At 37.7% G+C, this 15,818-nt stretch overlaps 1 protein-coding gene across 3 annotated transcripts in view; it reads left to right on the top strand.

The window, feature by feature from the left end:
• spon1b (spondin 1b) overlaps window positions 1-15,818 on the top strand; it is a 114,829-nt gene that overhangs the window by 50,042 nt on the left and 48,969 nt on the right. For all 3 annotated transcript variants that reach the window (XR_001662919.1, XM_007558582.2, XM_007558581.2), the window contains exons 4-6: window positions 7,501-7,574; window positions 9,619-9,741; window positions 10,271-10,419. Coding sequence is in view for 2 of the 3 variants with exons in the window: in XM_007558582.2 (XP_007558644.1) it covers window positions 7,501-7,574; window positions 9,619-9,741; window positions 10,271-10,419 (346 nt within the window). In the remaining variant the exon portion in view is untranslated. The remainder of the gene's footprint in view (window positions 1-7,500; window positions 7,575-9,618; window positions 9,742-10,270; window positions 10,420-15,818) is intronic.

Raw genomic sequence — 15,818 nt, 5'->3', positions numbered from 1 at the left:
ACTTCATGACATCGGTGTTCAGCCTCTGGACTGTTATGATAAACACATTTATTTCCAGCATGTTTTGTTTCTAAAAGCAGCAGCAGGCTGTTTTACCATTGAGTAAAAAATTGGTTCGTTAGAAAAACGGAACAGAGCCAGAAGAGCGAAACGTAACAGCCCGGAGGGACTGATTTTCATGCACATCAGCTACAATTTGTGCTTCTGTAAATGTAATATTCTCTGATAACAGAAAGCACTTACTATTAATACATGATGAGATGTTATTCAAGCAATGTGCCAACAGAAATAAAACAAACGCGCACGACATGGAGTGATGGCACTGCACATACCTTCAAGACATTTTTTGACAAGTAAGAAATGTAAATGATAAACAAGGTAAACCTCGCAAAGAAAAATGTTTCTCCCTTGTTCATTTCCGTCTCCCTTTCTGACTACCTGAAGGGAATAAACTCCCTGACATGCATCTTTTCCTCCACTGAGCGATAAGCTTTAACTTGCCCTCACCTCCACAGCACAAGCACAGCTGTTGCTTTTAATTTATCTACTGCCGTTGTTTGACAGATGGCATGTAGCCATCTCCAGTAATTACTGGTTCAATAAATCTGACCCTGTGTTGTGGAACATCTGCTATTTCAAATTCACCTCATATTACTGTCACAGTTGTCCAAGATGGAGATTTAGGATTACCTCATCTAAACTCTCTGCATTGTAAGTCTTAATTTTACCTTGTTAGGCTATTTTTGTTTCCGTCTACAACACTATGTTAATAGGCCACACTGGAGTTAAAGTGATTAGCCAATGTTTAGATTTCTTTAAATGTTTCAGACCATCAAGCAAATTCTCATATCAAATAAAGAGAACTGAATAAATACAAACTGCAGATTTAAATGCTGGATTTCAAACAAGCTATCAAATTTAAGCTCACATATGTAATCCAAAAGAAAAATACTTAAATAGAAAATGTCAAAAAACATGAAGTAGGTGAAAAAGATAAAAAAAAACAACAACACATCGCTACAATTTCTAAATAAATTCAAGAATAGATTGGAAACAAAATATCTGTCCCTTTTGCCATGACAGGCTACAAAGTCATTTTTAAGGCTTTAGGACTTCCATGATTCAGAATGAGAGGCATTATCTACAGATGGAGAAAAACAGAAAACAGATGGAACAATGCTGAACTCTGCCAAGACTGACCAGCTCACCAAAATTGCTGAAATAATGTACTGATTGATCCAGGAAATCAAAGAAGATCACAGAACAACATACAAAGCAGAAGAGGCTTCATTTGCCTCTCTCGTGCTCAGCATTCATGATTCAACAATAAGAAAGAAACTGGCTAAACATTGCATCCATAGGAGGGTAAAAACTGAAAAATGGCCAAAAATGTCTTTCCCAAAGACTTTAGGGAAGATAATCTGTGGACTGACAAAGCGAAAGTAGAAGTTTTTGGGGACCGTGTTAATACATAAAGGTCTGAGGCTGCTTCAGGACATGGTCAGATTGATGGACACATGAACTCTGCACTCTTTCAGAAAATTATGAAGGAGAATGTCAGGCCGCCAGTATTGAGCAAAAGGTCAAGAACTTGGTTGTATCCAAAGCACACCATTTTCACTTCTCAATAGACTAAGAGACGGAAAAGACAAAGATCAGACTTTATTCTAGAAGAAATTCCTTCTAATTTTCACATAGTCACGTTGATTTGGATAAATCAGAATGCGGAAAACTACGTTTTAGTTTTTAGGTACATGTCTGATAATCTTAAACATGCAAGTATTGGGAGGGGGGGAGGCATAATAAGTAGTAAAGTCAAATACTTTTTTAAACACTTCAGTGCATGTGAAGGAAGACATAATGAATCTGATGAAAACAATTGATCAAAATCAACTTTACTACACAAGACTAAATCTGACTTCTTTATGCAAACTAATATCAATGTCACTTAATTTAATAATCCTTGGAGCCAAACATTTCATTCTTGTGTTTATGTTCAGTCTGTAATATGTTCAGTGTTGAGGATGTCAAACGCTTATTTCCGTGTTAACTGGAACTGGTTCTCACTCCAACTTCCTTTAATTGGTCTTTGTCTTTGTGCCCTCTTGGACTCTTATTAGTTTTTTTTCTTCTCCCTCCTGGGGTTTTGATCTAATAACTTTAAAAAAATCTGCTCTCTCAAACCACCAGTAGAAGCTGTAATACCATAAAGACTGGAGCTTTTTTTTTGTTTTGTTTTGTTTTAATTTCTGCTGTAAAATTTACTGTATGTGGGTTTGCCAAGAATTACATAAGATGTTTTTTTTATTTCTCTCACTTTCAAAGTTTGCAACTAGCAGTTAGTTTGTTTATTTTAACATAAAGACAAGAAACGGGGAAGCTCAGCCAGCTTTACTCTGCTAGGAATAATTTCAGCTGATGTAAAGTGACGAAAAACAGTGGAACATAAAAATAAAAGGAGTCAATTGTAAAGTCTATAGTTTTCTTAGAAGTAAACGGTAAATGGTAAGTGTCTTGTACTTGTAGAGCACTTTATCAAGTCCAGATGACTCCAAAGTGCTTTACAGTAGAAGTATTAGTTATAATAGCGTTATAGATTTGTTTAAATCAACTTTAAATCACTTCTAGGATAACATTTTTCAATTGTTGTATGCCAGGTCACAGCTGCTGAATCTTGTAACCTCTCCAGCGTTGTCACAGGTGTCCTGGAGTCCTCTCTCATTTGTCTCTTTCTATCACCGTCACTCAGTTTCTGAGAACGCCTGACCTTAGAAGATTTACATGTTTCATTTTGCTTCCATTTCATTCATTTCATTGCCTCAGAGATTTTCTGTTTCCATCCGTTCGCTTATACTTTTCAGTGACCTGTTCTACGTTTTGCTTGTAGTGCTCTCCTAGTCTTCATGCTATAAGCCAGGAATACTGATTAACCAGTGAGCGGACATCCCAGACACAGATGTCTTTACATTACAATCCTTGAGACACACTCACTGCCCTCAGATGATCTCCGTTCCACTCACTGTGAGATTACAAACAATTGACTCTTGAATTTTTTTTTAATTAGGTCAGTCACTTTAAACAGAGCAACTATTTATACATTTATTATATGTTACATATTTTTATTTCATTGACATTATTTTGTAGAAATCGGTGTTCAATTTGACATTAAAGGACATTCTTTTTGTCAAAATGCCAGATTTTTTTTTGCTCATGATTGCTTTGTAAAAGCAATACAAAGGTAAAAAGCGTCCAGTGGAGTGAATACCTTTTATAGGTTCCCTCACTTTTTAATCGCAGTCTGTGTAAGCAGTAAACTGATGGTAAAAATAGCCAAAGTCCAAAAGAAAACTGTGAAACGTCCTAGGAAAGCTTGGCTGTTCAAGAAACGTTCGAGATTTCACAAGAAAGTCACCTTTAAGGCACAGTTAAAGTAAAAGAAAACATTTTTGTTGTTGTCACACACTTGATATTCAGATTATATTCTGGACATTCACAGATCAGGATGTATAGCTGTGTTCTGCGGTTTGCCAGGCTTGTTAGTGCAGCTTCTTTAGAGACACTTTTCCTTCTAATTTACACATTGTGAGCTGAACCCTGGAGAGAAGTCACCTGTTACAAACACTGCTATCAGTTTCTTGGCAAGCAAACCGTGTCAGCATCTTTTAAATAGCACACTCCATAATGCGCTGTCTTTGTTCATCTCACTTGTTCCTGGCACTTGAACTAACAGCAGCTTGAAGATGCAGTATGCAACTTATCTTCTCGAGGCTGGTTGTGTGCTGTCAGGACTGCCCTCCTCCTCTGCTGGTCAAATTCTTGTCATTCATCTTGTTGAGCTGCCTAGAAATGTTGCCTCAGGCAGCGGGAAACGGCAGCTGTAAAACCTCCACAAAGTGCTGATTCTTCCCCCCCTTTTCATAACATATTTAGATTTTTTACTTACTTATCCTTCATATTTTCTTATGTTAAGACATAACTTCCAAAAGAGTTTGGGACATTTAAATACTGTTGAAATATGAAGCTCCAGTGATGTTTGGCATACAGATGTTTGTTTGTTTGTTTTTTTTAATCTAGCAAGAATTGAGGACAAGAGGAAACAGTTTAAGCATCAGTAAAAATCCAACATTTATAGAAAATTTCGCAGTTGTTGAAATATACTCAAAATAATCTATAGTTACACGTTTACAAAAGTTATCGATTCAGAATAGTCTGTGCAGTAAAAATATTGCTCGAAGTAAAACATTTGTTTGGTGCTCAGGCAAGTAATTTTAGATATTAGATGTGCCGTCCCTGGCCTAGACGACCATGCCTGATATAGATTGTAAGATTTGAAATCCATAGATAGGATTTGGAGTAGAGCGAAAAAAAAACCCCAACTGATTTACACTTGAAAGTTTTGCTTGTATTAGAACATATAACATAAACAACTTGATTAAATATTCTCAGATTCTTGCAATAATGATGACTCACCCACCCTATTTCCTTCCCTTTTTCTGTCTTGAAGTCTTCATCCCATTTCATCTGACACATGCTATGATGAGTATTTTCAGCCCTAAGCTCTTTTATATTCCTGCCTTGTTTTGACTTTTATCTTTTGCAAGCATGAAGTTCTTGTTTAAGGAAGCCCCCCCAGGCTGTGACAAAGTGCAGAGTGTGTACGAACATTAGACTGCGTGGGTATTTGTGTGTGTGTGTTTGTGTGTTTCCCACCTCAGGTCATAAAGGTCTTTCTTGTAGCTGTGATGAGTTTACCTCAAATCTGTGCTTTAATCTCAAGAAAGTCTTGAAAAGTCTTTTGGTGTCTAGAAAGTGTTTCCCACCTAGAGCTAACATAGAGAAGGGAAGGTGAGAGAAAAAACAAGTGTGTGTGAGTGAAAAGATGGTGAGGAAGACAGTTTTTCCAATCTAGGTTTTGCTGTCCTGGTGATTGTTATCAGGTTTATACTTAGAATTCTCCATCTCTGCCCTACGGCTGTCTGTTCATCACATTTTCACCCCACATCGACCTCTGGTTCATTTCTCCCCCCATCAGTATTCGGATGCTGTTACCGGGAGGAAGCTGGCGGGGGGAGGAGGAGGAGGAGGAGGAGGAGGAGCACCCTTCGCCTGTCAGTGACAACACAAGTCAAACTGTGCGACTCTGAAGTTGTTTGACAAGATGACTTGAACTTCTCTGTCTAGTCACAGTCAGACGTGATTTTTTTTATTGATCACACGACAGGATTATTTGGAGCATGTTCAGTTTTTAAGAGCTACCGCTCTTTTATCCTTGAAGTTTCCTGAATAAGAACCAGAGGACATGAATTTAGACAGATATGAATTCACTTATTCTGCCGTGCTTCTTGCTTTCCTCCGCTGTGAAGAGTAATGACCTCTGAGTGTTACTATCACTTTTAATATCAGGCACCAGTTAAAATGAAAATATTTGTACTGTTCATGTCTAATTCATCTCCCTGCACTCAGATGAGAAATTTGGTCAGAGAACAGTTTGATTTTATGCGGTAAAGGCTTCGACAGATAAAAACAGAAAAGTTTTTTTTTCCTCATTATTTCCCCAGTTGCACCATGTAGACTGGTTATCGTTGGTGACATTAGCATGGCTTGTTTGACTGAAGTAGCAGAGTGTATTCATTAAAGGTTATGTACGCTAACATTGACTATGACTTTTCCTTAAGGAAATATGAGGAGTGAAAGCAAGGAGCCTAGGAACGATAATGTGGCACGGCTGTTAAAAACAAATAGAAAATAATATCAATTTGTTGTAGAGCAATACTCAAGTCACAACATCTGGAAATAAATATCTAACCAAAGTAAATTTAAAACTGTGATGCATAGAGTAGTTTTACAGATGTTACAAAAAACATACAACTGACAAAATGTGCATCAAAACATTGCAGATGAACAAAAAAGACACTTAAGTTCATAGTTTTACCTGATGCAGGTAAATGCAGTAACCGAGTTTTCTGCACACCTCTAATACAATTTGCCTTGCTTTACTAGCAGTGGCTGCTTACTGACAAAAAATGTCTATCTATCTATCTATCTATCTATCTATCTATCTATCTATCTATCTATCTATCTATCTATCTATCTATCTATCTATCTATCTATCTATCTAAGCAAATTATTTAAAAACAACAAAATTTTAATATATAAGCTTAGTAGAAAGGAGACCTGGAGCGACTGTATGTAAAGACGCCTCCTTTCTCTGACTTGGTGAATAATACAAACTACCAGCATTTTGTTCTTTACCTATTAGAAAATTTGATAAAAAATGATCAGGCTCAGTAATTGTCATTATATTTCACTTTTGTTTTCCAATTTCATGCCCAAGTAGTCACCCCATGTTGCAGAGTATACTGCACCATTCAGCCCACGTGAGATTTATAGAAGCAATATAACCGATAACTCCTACCTAAAGTTGGCGCGCCCTCCTCTGTCTTCATTGCCAGGGTTGTTCAGCTCACTTTGAGGCAGTTTTATTTTTCTCTATTGTACGTGGGGCACACTACTTTTATAAAAAGAAAAGCACAGCTATTTATTTCTTTTCTGACCGGCGTAACATACAGTTCTACTTGCTTACAGTATCAGTTTGGATTTTTCCTTATGTTCAAGTAACTTCAAGTTTTGATGGAATAATGCTCTTTGCGGTGCACAGCAAAGAGAATCTGTGAGAAATAAAACAGTTGAGATTTTTTATAGGGATCATATTTTTTTATTTTTTGGCTTATTCTTCCAGTCTTTACTGCATTTTAGTTGTCTCTCTGTTATCTTACCAGAAAAGCATGATGACTTTTAAAACCATTTACTGGGTTATTTATTTGGGGGTAGTATTGGGATTGAAGAACTTGCAACAGACTGTGTTATTTACTGCCAGAACATTTGGCAGGCTTATTTGGAAAGTTTTGTAAGGGCACCACACCTTTGTGCTCCTCTGATTATTTGTTACTGTCTTTGTTTTCAAAATGTCAGTAGAAGAGGTAGAAAACAAAGCATCTGAGCTATCCTGGTCCTCCATTATAATTTTTTTTTTTTTTACAAAACAATGCAGAAGCATTGGTAAAAAACAATCAATTTTAGATGGGGCAGTTTAATTTTCAGTCGAGATTAACTCATCAGTTAAAGCCTGGTTTTGTCTACAACAATTGCACAGATCTATATTCTGTCTTCTTAATGTAACTCCTGGTCTTTTCTCCCTCCTCTTCGTATCCGTGGGTATTATTACTTCTGTTGCGGCAGGATGATTGTGCTGTGAGAATTGGAGAATGTGGTTTTTCCTGTGAAAAAATGTGTACTCAGTGTCCATTATGAAACCTCAGGGAAGCCATTACCCTCCCGTCTTACTGAGGATTTCATGGATCAGGCGTCGAAAAGAAACTCTGAAAAATCTCAATTTCATGCAGCTTTTGCACTCCTGTGATGATCCAACTTTTCTTCATTTTCTTTTTCATCTTTATTCTTACTCTACGTTTCCTCCAAACTTGTTCTCTGTGTCTGCAGGGCCAGTATTGTCCAGAAAAGAGTCATCTTTTTCCAGGATCAGGGCTCTCTCACCATTCGACTGTGTGAGAAAGGTAATGACAGCTGCCCATCTTCTCTTCCACTCCGTCTTTTCCAGCTCATTTTTACAACCTAGACTTGTCATCATGCGGCTATTGTAGCCTTCTCCGAATGTAGTATTTCCCCTCTGCTCTGGTTCAGATAACCTCACACCTCCCTCATCATGTTTTAAAAACTACATGGGAGAAAATTTCTCTATAAATATACAAAAAAAAAAAATACTACTGACATGAAATTTGCACCAGATATTTGTAAGAACACTAACAATCCTCACATTCAGAAACATCAAAACAAATTAATTCTTGAATTAAGTAATGGCTGAAATAGTAAAATATATATAGTCTAAAAACATGAGCATTAGGTTAATGGGTCTCTCTCAACTTTTCTGCATTCATGGTGCGTTCATGGTTGTTTGTCCTTTGTGTCTTTGTATTGTCCTTTGATGGAATGACGTCCAGAGTGTACCCTGCCTCTCGCCCAGTGACTCCTTCAGATAGACATAGATATATTTTTTAAAACAAATAATGTCAGTAGTATGCTGTTTTGTATGTAGCTGTGTACTAGGGATAAATGTCTTGCATCTTCAGATTATTATCAAGAATGTTTCATTAGATTTCTCTTTTCATCCATCCTTCAATGCTAGTAGTCCACATATAGCACGAAAACCAGTCCCTCTACATAAATTACATGTACAGGTCTAGGGAAAGAAGAAAGGCAGCCAGCATCTCTGCAGACCATACACATCCTGGACACAAACTGTTTAACCCTCCCACAGTCCTAACAAAACACTCAGGAAGCATGAGGCGGATGTCACGGTCAGACTGTGAGATCACCGGGGCAATTTCTGAGGTTTTATGTCAATTGTATTTCCGCAACAAAAGAATGCGTCATCATTTTTTAAAAATCTCTTAAAATCAGCACAACGGTCTGGTAAGATGGTACACTCACAGGCGTCTCTCAGCTCAAACGCAAACATTCATTGTACATTGAAAGCCGTATCTGGTTGAATGGTTTCATCATGCTGAATCTCAGAGGATTCCTGTCTTCATAAAGTTTTTCACTACACACTAAAATCTAATTTTCCATGCTATTGCGCAAGTCAATCAAGCCACCCTGCTTCCATTTTCTGACATAAGCTAGGTGCTTAAAGTTTGACTCGCCTTTCTGCGACTTGGATGTCAGGAGAAAATTTCCACTAAATAATTGGGTGATTCATAAATATTCAAACTATCGCCTTGACCTATCTTTCAGAAACATTGGTCCAGGGCAAAATTAGAATATTTATGAGTCTGTGTGTCATTTCTTTTCTCTTCTTTTCCTGCTTGCTAGATTCTTACTGCCTCTTATCGCTATCAGTCATCATTTAAATTGACCCAAGTAATTGTTTATCAGGATTGTACACCTTAGTAACTTTGAAATAGTTTTGTTTGAGTGGAGTTTTGTACTTAAATGCACTATCTTTCTGTTTAGCAGACAGAATTCATGTAAATCAGTCAAAAGTCAGTGAGTTTCCCATTGAACGTTTGTAAAAAGGAACAATATTATGTATTTTACAGGGACTTTTGGTCTGACCATTCATGTGGACCAGATTAAATAACCCGCTTTTTTCATGTTGTAGTCATTTCCTGACTTCTAGGTTTCAGTATATCCATCCACCCATCATTTTATGTTTCCTGGTTAAATATATGAGAATATACTAGAATAATAGCTGACTCAGGAGGATCGTTTAATTTCCTCTCTAGTGTGATGCTTTGATTGGTTTTGGTGCTGACTGAACCCATCCTATTAAAAAAAAATCTGCACTGTTATTTAAGCAACAGCCAATGTTTTCCCACAGAGTATCTAGAGCTTAGGTTTTGTGTAGAAGTTGTTTATTTGCTTTCCACTGAAGCTGAAAAGAATGAGGTCACAAATGATTCAAAACCTACTTACAATGTTACCTTAAGTTGGAAAATGTTAACAGTTTTATCATGGTATTATTTAGGTTACTGGTCTGTGGATTTGTTGTATTATTTGAGTATTTGTGTTTGGTATCTTTCACATCCCGTCTCCCTGCAGAGCGTGTTCCCGGTGAAGTCACAGAAGTACCTGCAATCGAATGCTGTGCTTGTGGAACTGCTAAATATAGACTTACCTTCTACGGCAACTGGTCAGAAAAAGTACATCCAAAAGATTATCCAAGTGAGTAATTATAGCAATCCGGGCCCAACACTCACACACACTCTGTGTCTGATTAGTTTGTTCCTCACAGTGACTGGTGTGAACTTTTCTTTTTCTTTTTGTCTTTGTTATCCTGGACTTAAAAGGCAATTCAAATGGCCTGAAGAATCAGAATTTCCTTTGACATTAACCATTATGCAATGTTCTAATGACATCCATTATTAGTTAGTCTCACAGAAGAACTCTCTTCAACTGATTCATCTTATATAAAGCTTCAAAGAGTAAAAAAACGTAGGAAAGTTCTTTGGGAAAACAGTTCAATCTTTAAGGTTTGCTTAGGTTAGCTGCTTAATTTGTATGATTTAAGGATGCCTATACCCTTAGGTAAAGCTATGACTCTTTGACTTGCCATATCAAAATTAGTCTTTTAGTCATAAGTTGGCTGGTTTTTGTCTTTTTGGTTTTTAAGTTACTGACAGAGAATCCATGTTATTGTCTAACATCTTTCACAAATGAGTAATTTCAGTGCTAAAGCTCCCATCTCCTTTAGGACGTGCCAACCACTGGTCTGCCCTGATTGGTGCGTCCCACTCCAGGAGTTATGTGCTGTGGGAATATGGCGGCTTTGCCAGTGAAGGAGTTCGACAGGTGGCTGAACTCGGCTCCCCCATCAAGATGGAAGAAGAGATTCGGCAGAAGGTAAGAATGGCATTAATTTTCACTTTTTAAGTTTTATATTTTCATCTCCACAAACATTTGCTGTCCTTATGACTGAATAATATATTCAGGTATTTTTTGCCCTGAGAACAACATTTGACTTATCTTTTTACATAAGATAAGGACTTTTCTTTTTCAAAATGTAGGGCCAGTCATTATCATTCACTCTTTTTGCTTTTAAGTTTTCTATGTATATATTTTTAGAGGTTTTTCATGAGCCAACACAGTCTTAACATTTTTGAATGCTCCACACACAGACACACAGAAAATTGGTCAAAAATAAAACCTAATATTTTGGCATTACTGTAAAATCTTCATGTTGGTATTTACATGAAGATGGGGTGTTAAATGTTACTCTTTTAATTAACAATTGTAGCACATTGCCAGCACATGGCCATCAGTCCTGTTGAAAAGAGCTGCAGTCTTTATTTTTCTGATGTAAGGATACTGAAAACCTGCTTGTCAATATAATTTGGTATCAATAAATTACACTTGGAATATAAGTAATGATCCAGTTTTTAATGGCTTTGCTTGCATGGAAGTCTCATGCAACCCTTGGCAGCATTTTCCACCATGGCGCAGCATATAACATTATCACTTCCGACATACGGGACTCGTGGGTCTAACCTTTGTTATCATGTATCAGATTGTGTTATAAACCGTTCACTTAGCTAGTCATTGCCACCCTCCACAAGGAGAGCGGAGGAGCCACAAAAGGTCATTGGTAAACAAGTTGTTTGCTCACAGCTTACATGCATATTGATGGAAAGTTAAGTAAAAGGAAAGTGTGGTGGAAAAAGATTCACAAGCAGCCTTTTTTTTGTTTTTGTTTTGCTAATTATAGCAGTTGGAAAGTGTTGGTCACTGTGCTTCCTGTGCACAGTGACACCATGTTGCATGGTTTCCTGTTATTCAAACATTGCTTGTTTCATTGCTTGCTTCTTCCTGTTTTGAATTTGAGTTTTATGTTGGACTTCTCAGCAGTGCTTTTGTTACCTTCGAATAAAACTGCTAGCTAATGTTCATCTTGGTACTCCTACATTCTACATCGGCGCTTTCTTTTAAAATCTCATATTTCATTGTATTGCAGTTCAGCAAGTTTACCTAAAACCTTTAGAAAAAAATGAAGTCCTTTCAAAAAGCTGTTATGATAATTTTCAAAATAGGAACAGGGAAAAATGGTGGAAATGATTGTTGATGGCAAATGGTAACAGTAATGGACTGCATTTAAAAACCTTTTACTAAATACAAAAGGACATTGTATAAGGTTCTTTTCACTCACACAGAGAACAGCACCAAACAGACCCGCAGACAGTCAATTTAGTTGTCGAGTTCACATATTAAAGACCAGCCTCACCATTCTGGCATTTAAACAGTTTTTAATCCGTGAATTAAAACTTTAGGATTGAGTAAAATGACGCTAATAGTAAATTAGTTCAAATTAACATGTGCTGCAGATTTATCCCAGTTTGACGTGGACGTCTATGTACTGCCACACACACGCTCCTTTTTCTCCTGGCTCTAAAAGGTGTGGGCAGGACATTTCAGATGGGAACAATAGTGAGTTGTTACAGGACTGTTGGCGAGGTGTGTGCCTGTCAGTTCAGGTTTGGGCTGCTGTGTGGAGACGGTTTATGCTGACAGAAAGCCCTAACCCCTCTGTTGGCTGGCTTGGTCTTTCTCATGAGCTAAAAACCACCAGAAGACAATGAAAACTTCAGCCTGTTTCGCTGAAAACATTTGATGGCTTCATTGTGCTCTGTAGGCTGGAATGCTAGCTGTCGAGTTGGAAGGAGTAGTTCGACTTCAGTAGTCTTTCATGTGAGGTTACAGCAGCAGAATGGTCTTTCCAACGGGACACATCTATTTTGGTTTGTACAATAAATTCCAGTTTCTGTAATGCGTACTCCCCAAACACAAACCCTAAGACTGTAAAACTAAGTGATTTCAAAATAAAATCGGGGCCTTTCTCTACGGAGATAAAACTTAGGATGAGTTCAGATTTATTCAGAACATCGGCAAGATCCAGCTTTAAACTAATTTTTACTTTTTATAAGAAAGGGAGCTAAAGATCAGGATGATGGCAAGGAGGCCAACCATCCACAGAGATTTGAAGATCATTACCAAACATAAAACCAGTAGAGAAGAGCAACGACTCAGTCAGTGATTTTATGAAGGGCATGATTGTGGTAATACTTAAAAAAGAGATTGTCATGAATCATTGAGAGGAGTATGAATAATTTTAGATTAATTTTAGCATAACTTTGGGCTTAACTGTATCCGTTTTGCAAGTCCTGCTAATGACCATATTAATTTGGTCAAGTGTATTTAGAAGCAAAATATCTAAAAGTTACAGGATGTCAACCCTCAAAGTTTGGAGTGTAAATAAACATCCAGCTAATATATCAAACAATCAGTTGATTATTTTTTTTAAGATACTATTGTTTTTACTTTTTTTATCCACCTGTAAAAGAAATATGAAACATTTCAGCTAATACATGGATACTGAAAGAAATGTTAATCCATTTGGCTTGTTGTTCTTCAAAAGGAGAGGCATGTTATCCTCTGTTACCAAGGCAAAATGAAGGATTGGTGTAAAGTCAAATATTTTAAGTAATTGACTGGGCTTCCTTGTAGTTCTGTTTTACTAATTAAAGTTTTATGATAAGCTGCATTGATTGAACTGAATTTGGACAGTATCATATTGAATTGTTTGTAATTTAATCTGAATCAGGTCATGTGGTTCTTTGGTTTTCAAATAAAAGGTGTCAAGTTTTATGGGACTGGGTTCTGTACACAATTGACTGACAACTCAGCAACTTTCATTGTCACATAATTGAAGGAGTTGATTTTTTTGTCATGTAAAGAAACTGTCTGACAGAAAACTTCAGTGATTTTTAAAATGCATAATAGCTTGAAAATGAAACCATACTCACCACTGCTGATCTGTAGTTGGCAGCTTAAATCAAAAGGAAAGCAATTTAAAAATGAGGAAATGACAATGAAAAACTAACAATTCACTGCTTAGAAGAAAAACTCTCAGCCAGGTGGCTTTTAGAGGTAAGAGAGTTGAGGGAATTTTTTAATCAACATTGAAAACAAGACAAAAATCAAAAGCTGTTCACCTACAGAAATACTCTTTTTCAATTCTCTGAGTTTTTGGAGTTCTGGCTGGGCAGGCATTGGAAAGTCTGCTGTAAAGGTGGGAAGCCGACATGGGTCGGTAATTCCAGTCTTAGCAGAGAATCCCAACCATCCAGAAGAGCAATCAGCTGTGGTGAATTGCGGACAAAGCCTTAAGACCCACATCTCCAGCCGAGTGCTGACCGGCACTCCTATAACTAAGAGGGCTAAGCCTGCAACAACACCAGCAGACATCGCAGACAGACATGAGCAGACACACAGGTGCTAAAGAATGACAAGAGCTGAGCGCTTTCACTGTAATGACGTGAGTACAAACCCAGAAGTTCTCTTGCAGAAAAGCGCTTCCTTAGACAGCAGGAGGACGTTGTATCTGAAAGTCTGCTCGCACAAACGAATTACCTGTGAGAAATTGCACACAGGTGTTGTCTAGAAGAAGCAAATATTTAGCAGCTGAATATGATGTTGACATAACAGCTTGCCCCATCTCACTAATGTAAACCTTGAGAGAATCGAATGGAAAGTTTTTATTTGCACCATTACTCAGCAGCCACGATTTAAACGATTCTCCTTTGGATTGTTGCCTTAAGTTGAGCTTGGCTAATACACCTCCTCATCAAACACTCTTTGCTAGGCGTCTGAGCGTCAAGGTCCAATGAACACAATTCATCATGTAGAGACACGTGTAAAATGTGTGCGATTAAGACCATTTTCAAGTCTCCAGGCATCAGTTTGTGCTGCAGCTCATGCGGTTCTTCAATCAAGTCGGACTTAGTGGCATGCAGTAAGCGATCAAATGTGCAAGCATCCTTCAAATCCTTTACTAAGTTTACCAATGTCTTAAGGTGGAAATTCTGCATCTACGACAGATTAACTCTCATTCAAAGCATCTCAACAACAACAACAACAAAAAATACTTATTTTGTATCCTTTTTCAGTACTTCAGTTCAAAAAGTGAAACTTTTTTCATAATTCGGTGTTGGAGAACCTGGATACAGGCACACTGGAGGTGGAAAATATATAGAGAGGGTTTAATAATTAAGCAAAGACGCTTACAAAAATGACACCTGGAGAACAGGACATGGAATCAGTGAGCTTAACAAAAGAAACTAGCAATGAACAATGAGAAAACCAAGTGAAGCTATAATCAAAGAGAGAATTAACTAACACTAAAATAAGAGCCTAAACCAAAGTGCAAAGAAAATAGAAACATACGGGGCGACATTAAACAATAAGGGGATGAAAACGTCACCAGTGTTAGTCACGTCACGTCTGTGGTCACAATGTTATGCTTGATCTCTGTATGTAAGGCAAACTACTCTATGGTACAACAGATTGAAATTGAAACTAAAGGTACTGATGTCCGCGGGTTAAGAATAGACTAGTAAGTCAGATTTTGACCTACGTTTTTAATATCACCTCTCAAGGAACAGATTTCCTCAGCGCCTCTAATTATTGATTGCAAAAAGTGAAGTGCTGCTGGTCTGGGAATAAATCTCCAACCTTTTTAATGCCAAAGCACAGCAGCAGAACCAAAAGGACAGTCTGTTACCACCTTATTATTGCTCGCAGAGAAATGCCACATGCTCCGCAGCCGAGGTGTGATCGCATGAAGATTGGACAGCAAAATGTCAAGAGCTACCGTGCAACAATTATGCGTGTCACTGTTAAAAATGTAGAACTGCGATTACGGTCCCGCTCAATTACACTTTATCGGAATTTACACAGTTTTCTCCCTCTGTGGTGGTTTTGACCACCCAAACCTTAAGGCCCATCTGGGCTTGCTCGCTCCCATAATGCACCTTTGCTCACCTCTGAAAGGATTTTCCATCTGCATTCTTCTACTTTTCTGGAAGCTTCATTCAGAAGGTGCTTCAGGGTGCCACCTGCCACGGCTACAGCTGTTGGGCTGTGACATTTGATGTGCAGTTCCTTTGTGCTGAGGTTCAACATGTTTTAAAAAAAAAAAAAAAAAAAAAAAAAAACTGGGTGAGCTTTTAGCAGTGTGAGAAGAGGTCTTTTGAAACGAGACAAAGGAGGCAGGAGTGTAAAGACAGGTGGACACAGTTTCTCTCCAAACTTTGCTCTAAGACACAGAGCTGATCATTTCTTTTTATCCTCGGCAGGCATCTGTGAGGTTCCTTTGGGGAAGCCACAGATGATATTTCCTTTGCACAGAAAGAAACCTTTACCATTTCAAATTCTCAAAGCTGGACAAAGAGCTTAACCGTTAGAAATGT

The sequence above is a fragment of the Poecilia formosa genome, unplaced genomic scaffold, assembly GCF_000485575.1.
Source record: "Poecilia formosa unplaced genomic scaffold, Poecilia_formosa-5.1.2 Scaffold97, whole genome shotgun sequence".
NCBI classification, from domain to species: domain Eukaryota; kingdom Metazoa; phylum Chordata; class Actinopteri; order Cyprinodontiformes; family Poeciliidae; genus Poecilia; species Poecilia formosa.
The sequence above is the reverse complement of the archived record's forward strand: the minus strand, read 5'-3'. Positions and strand labels throughout refer to the sequence as shown.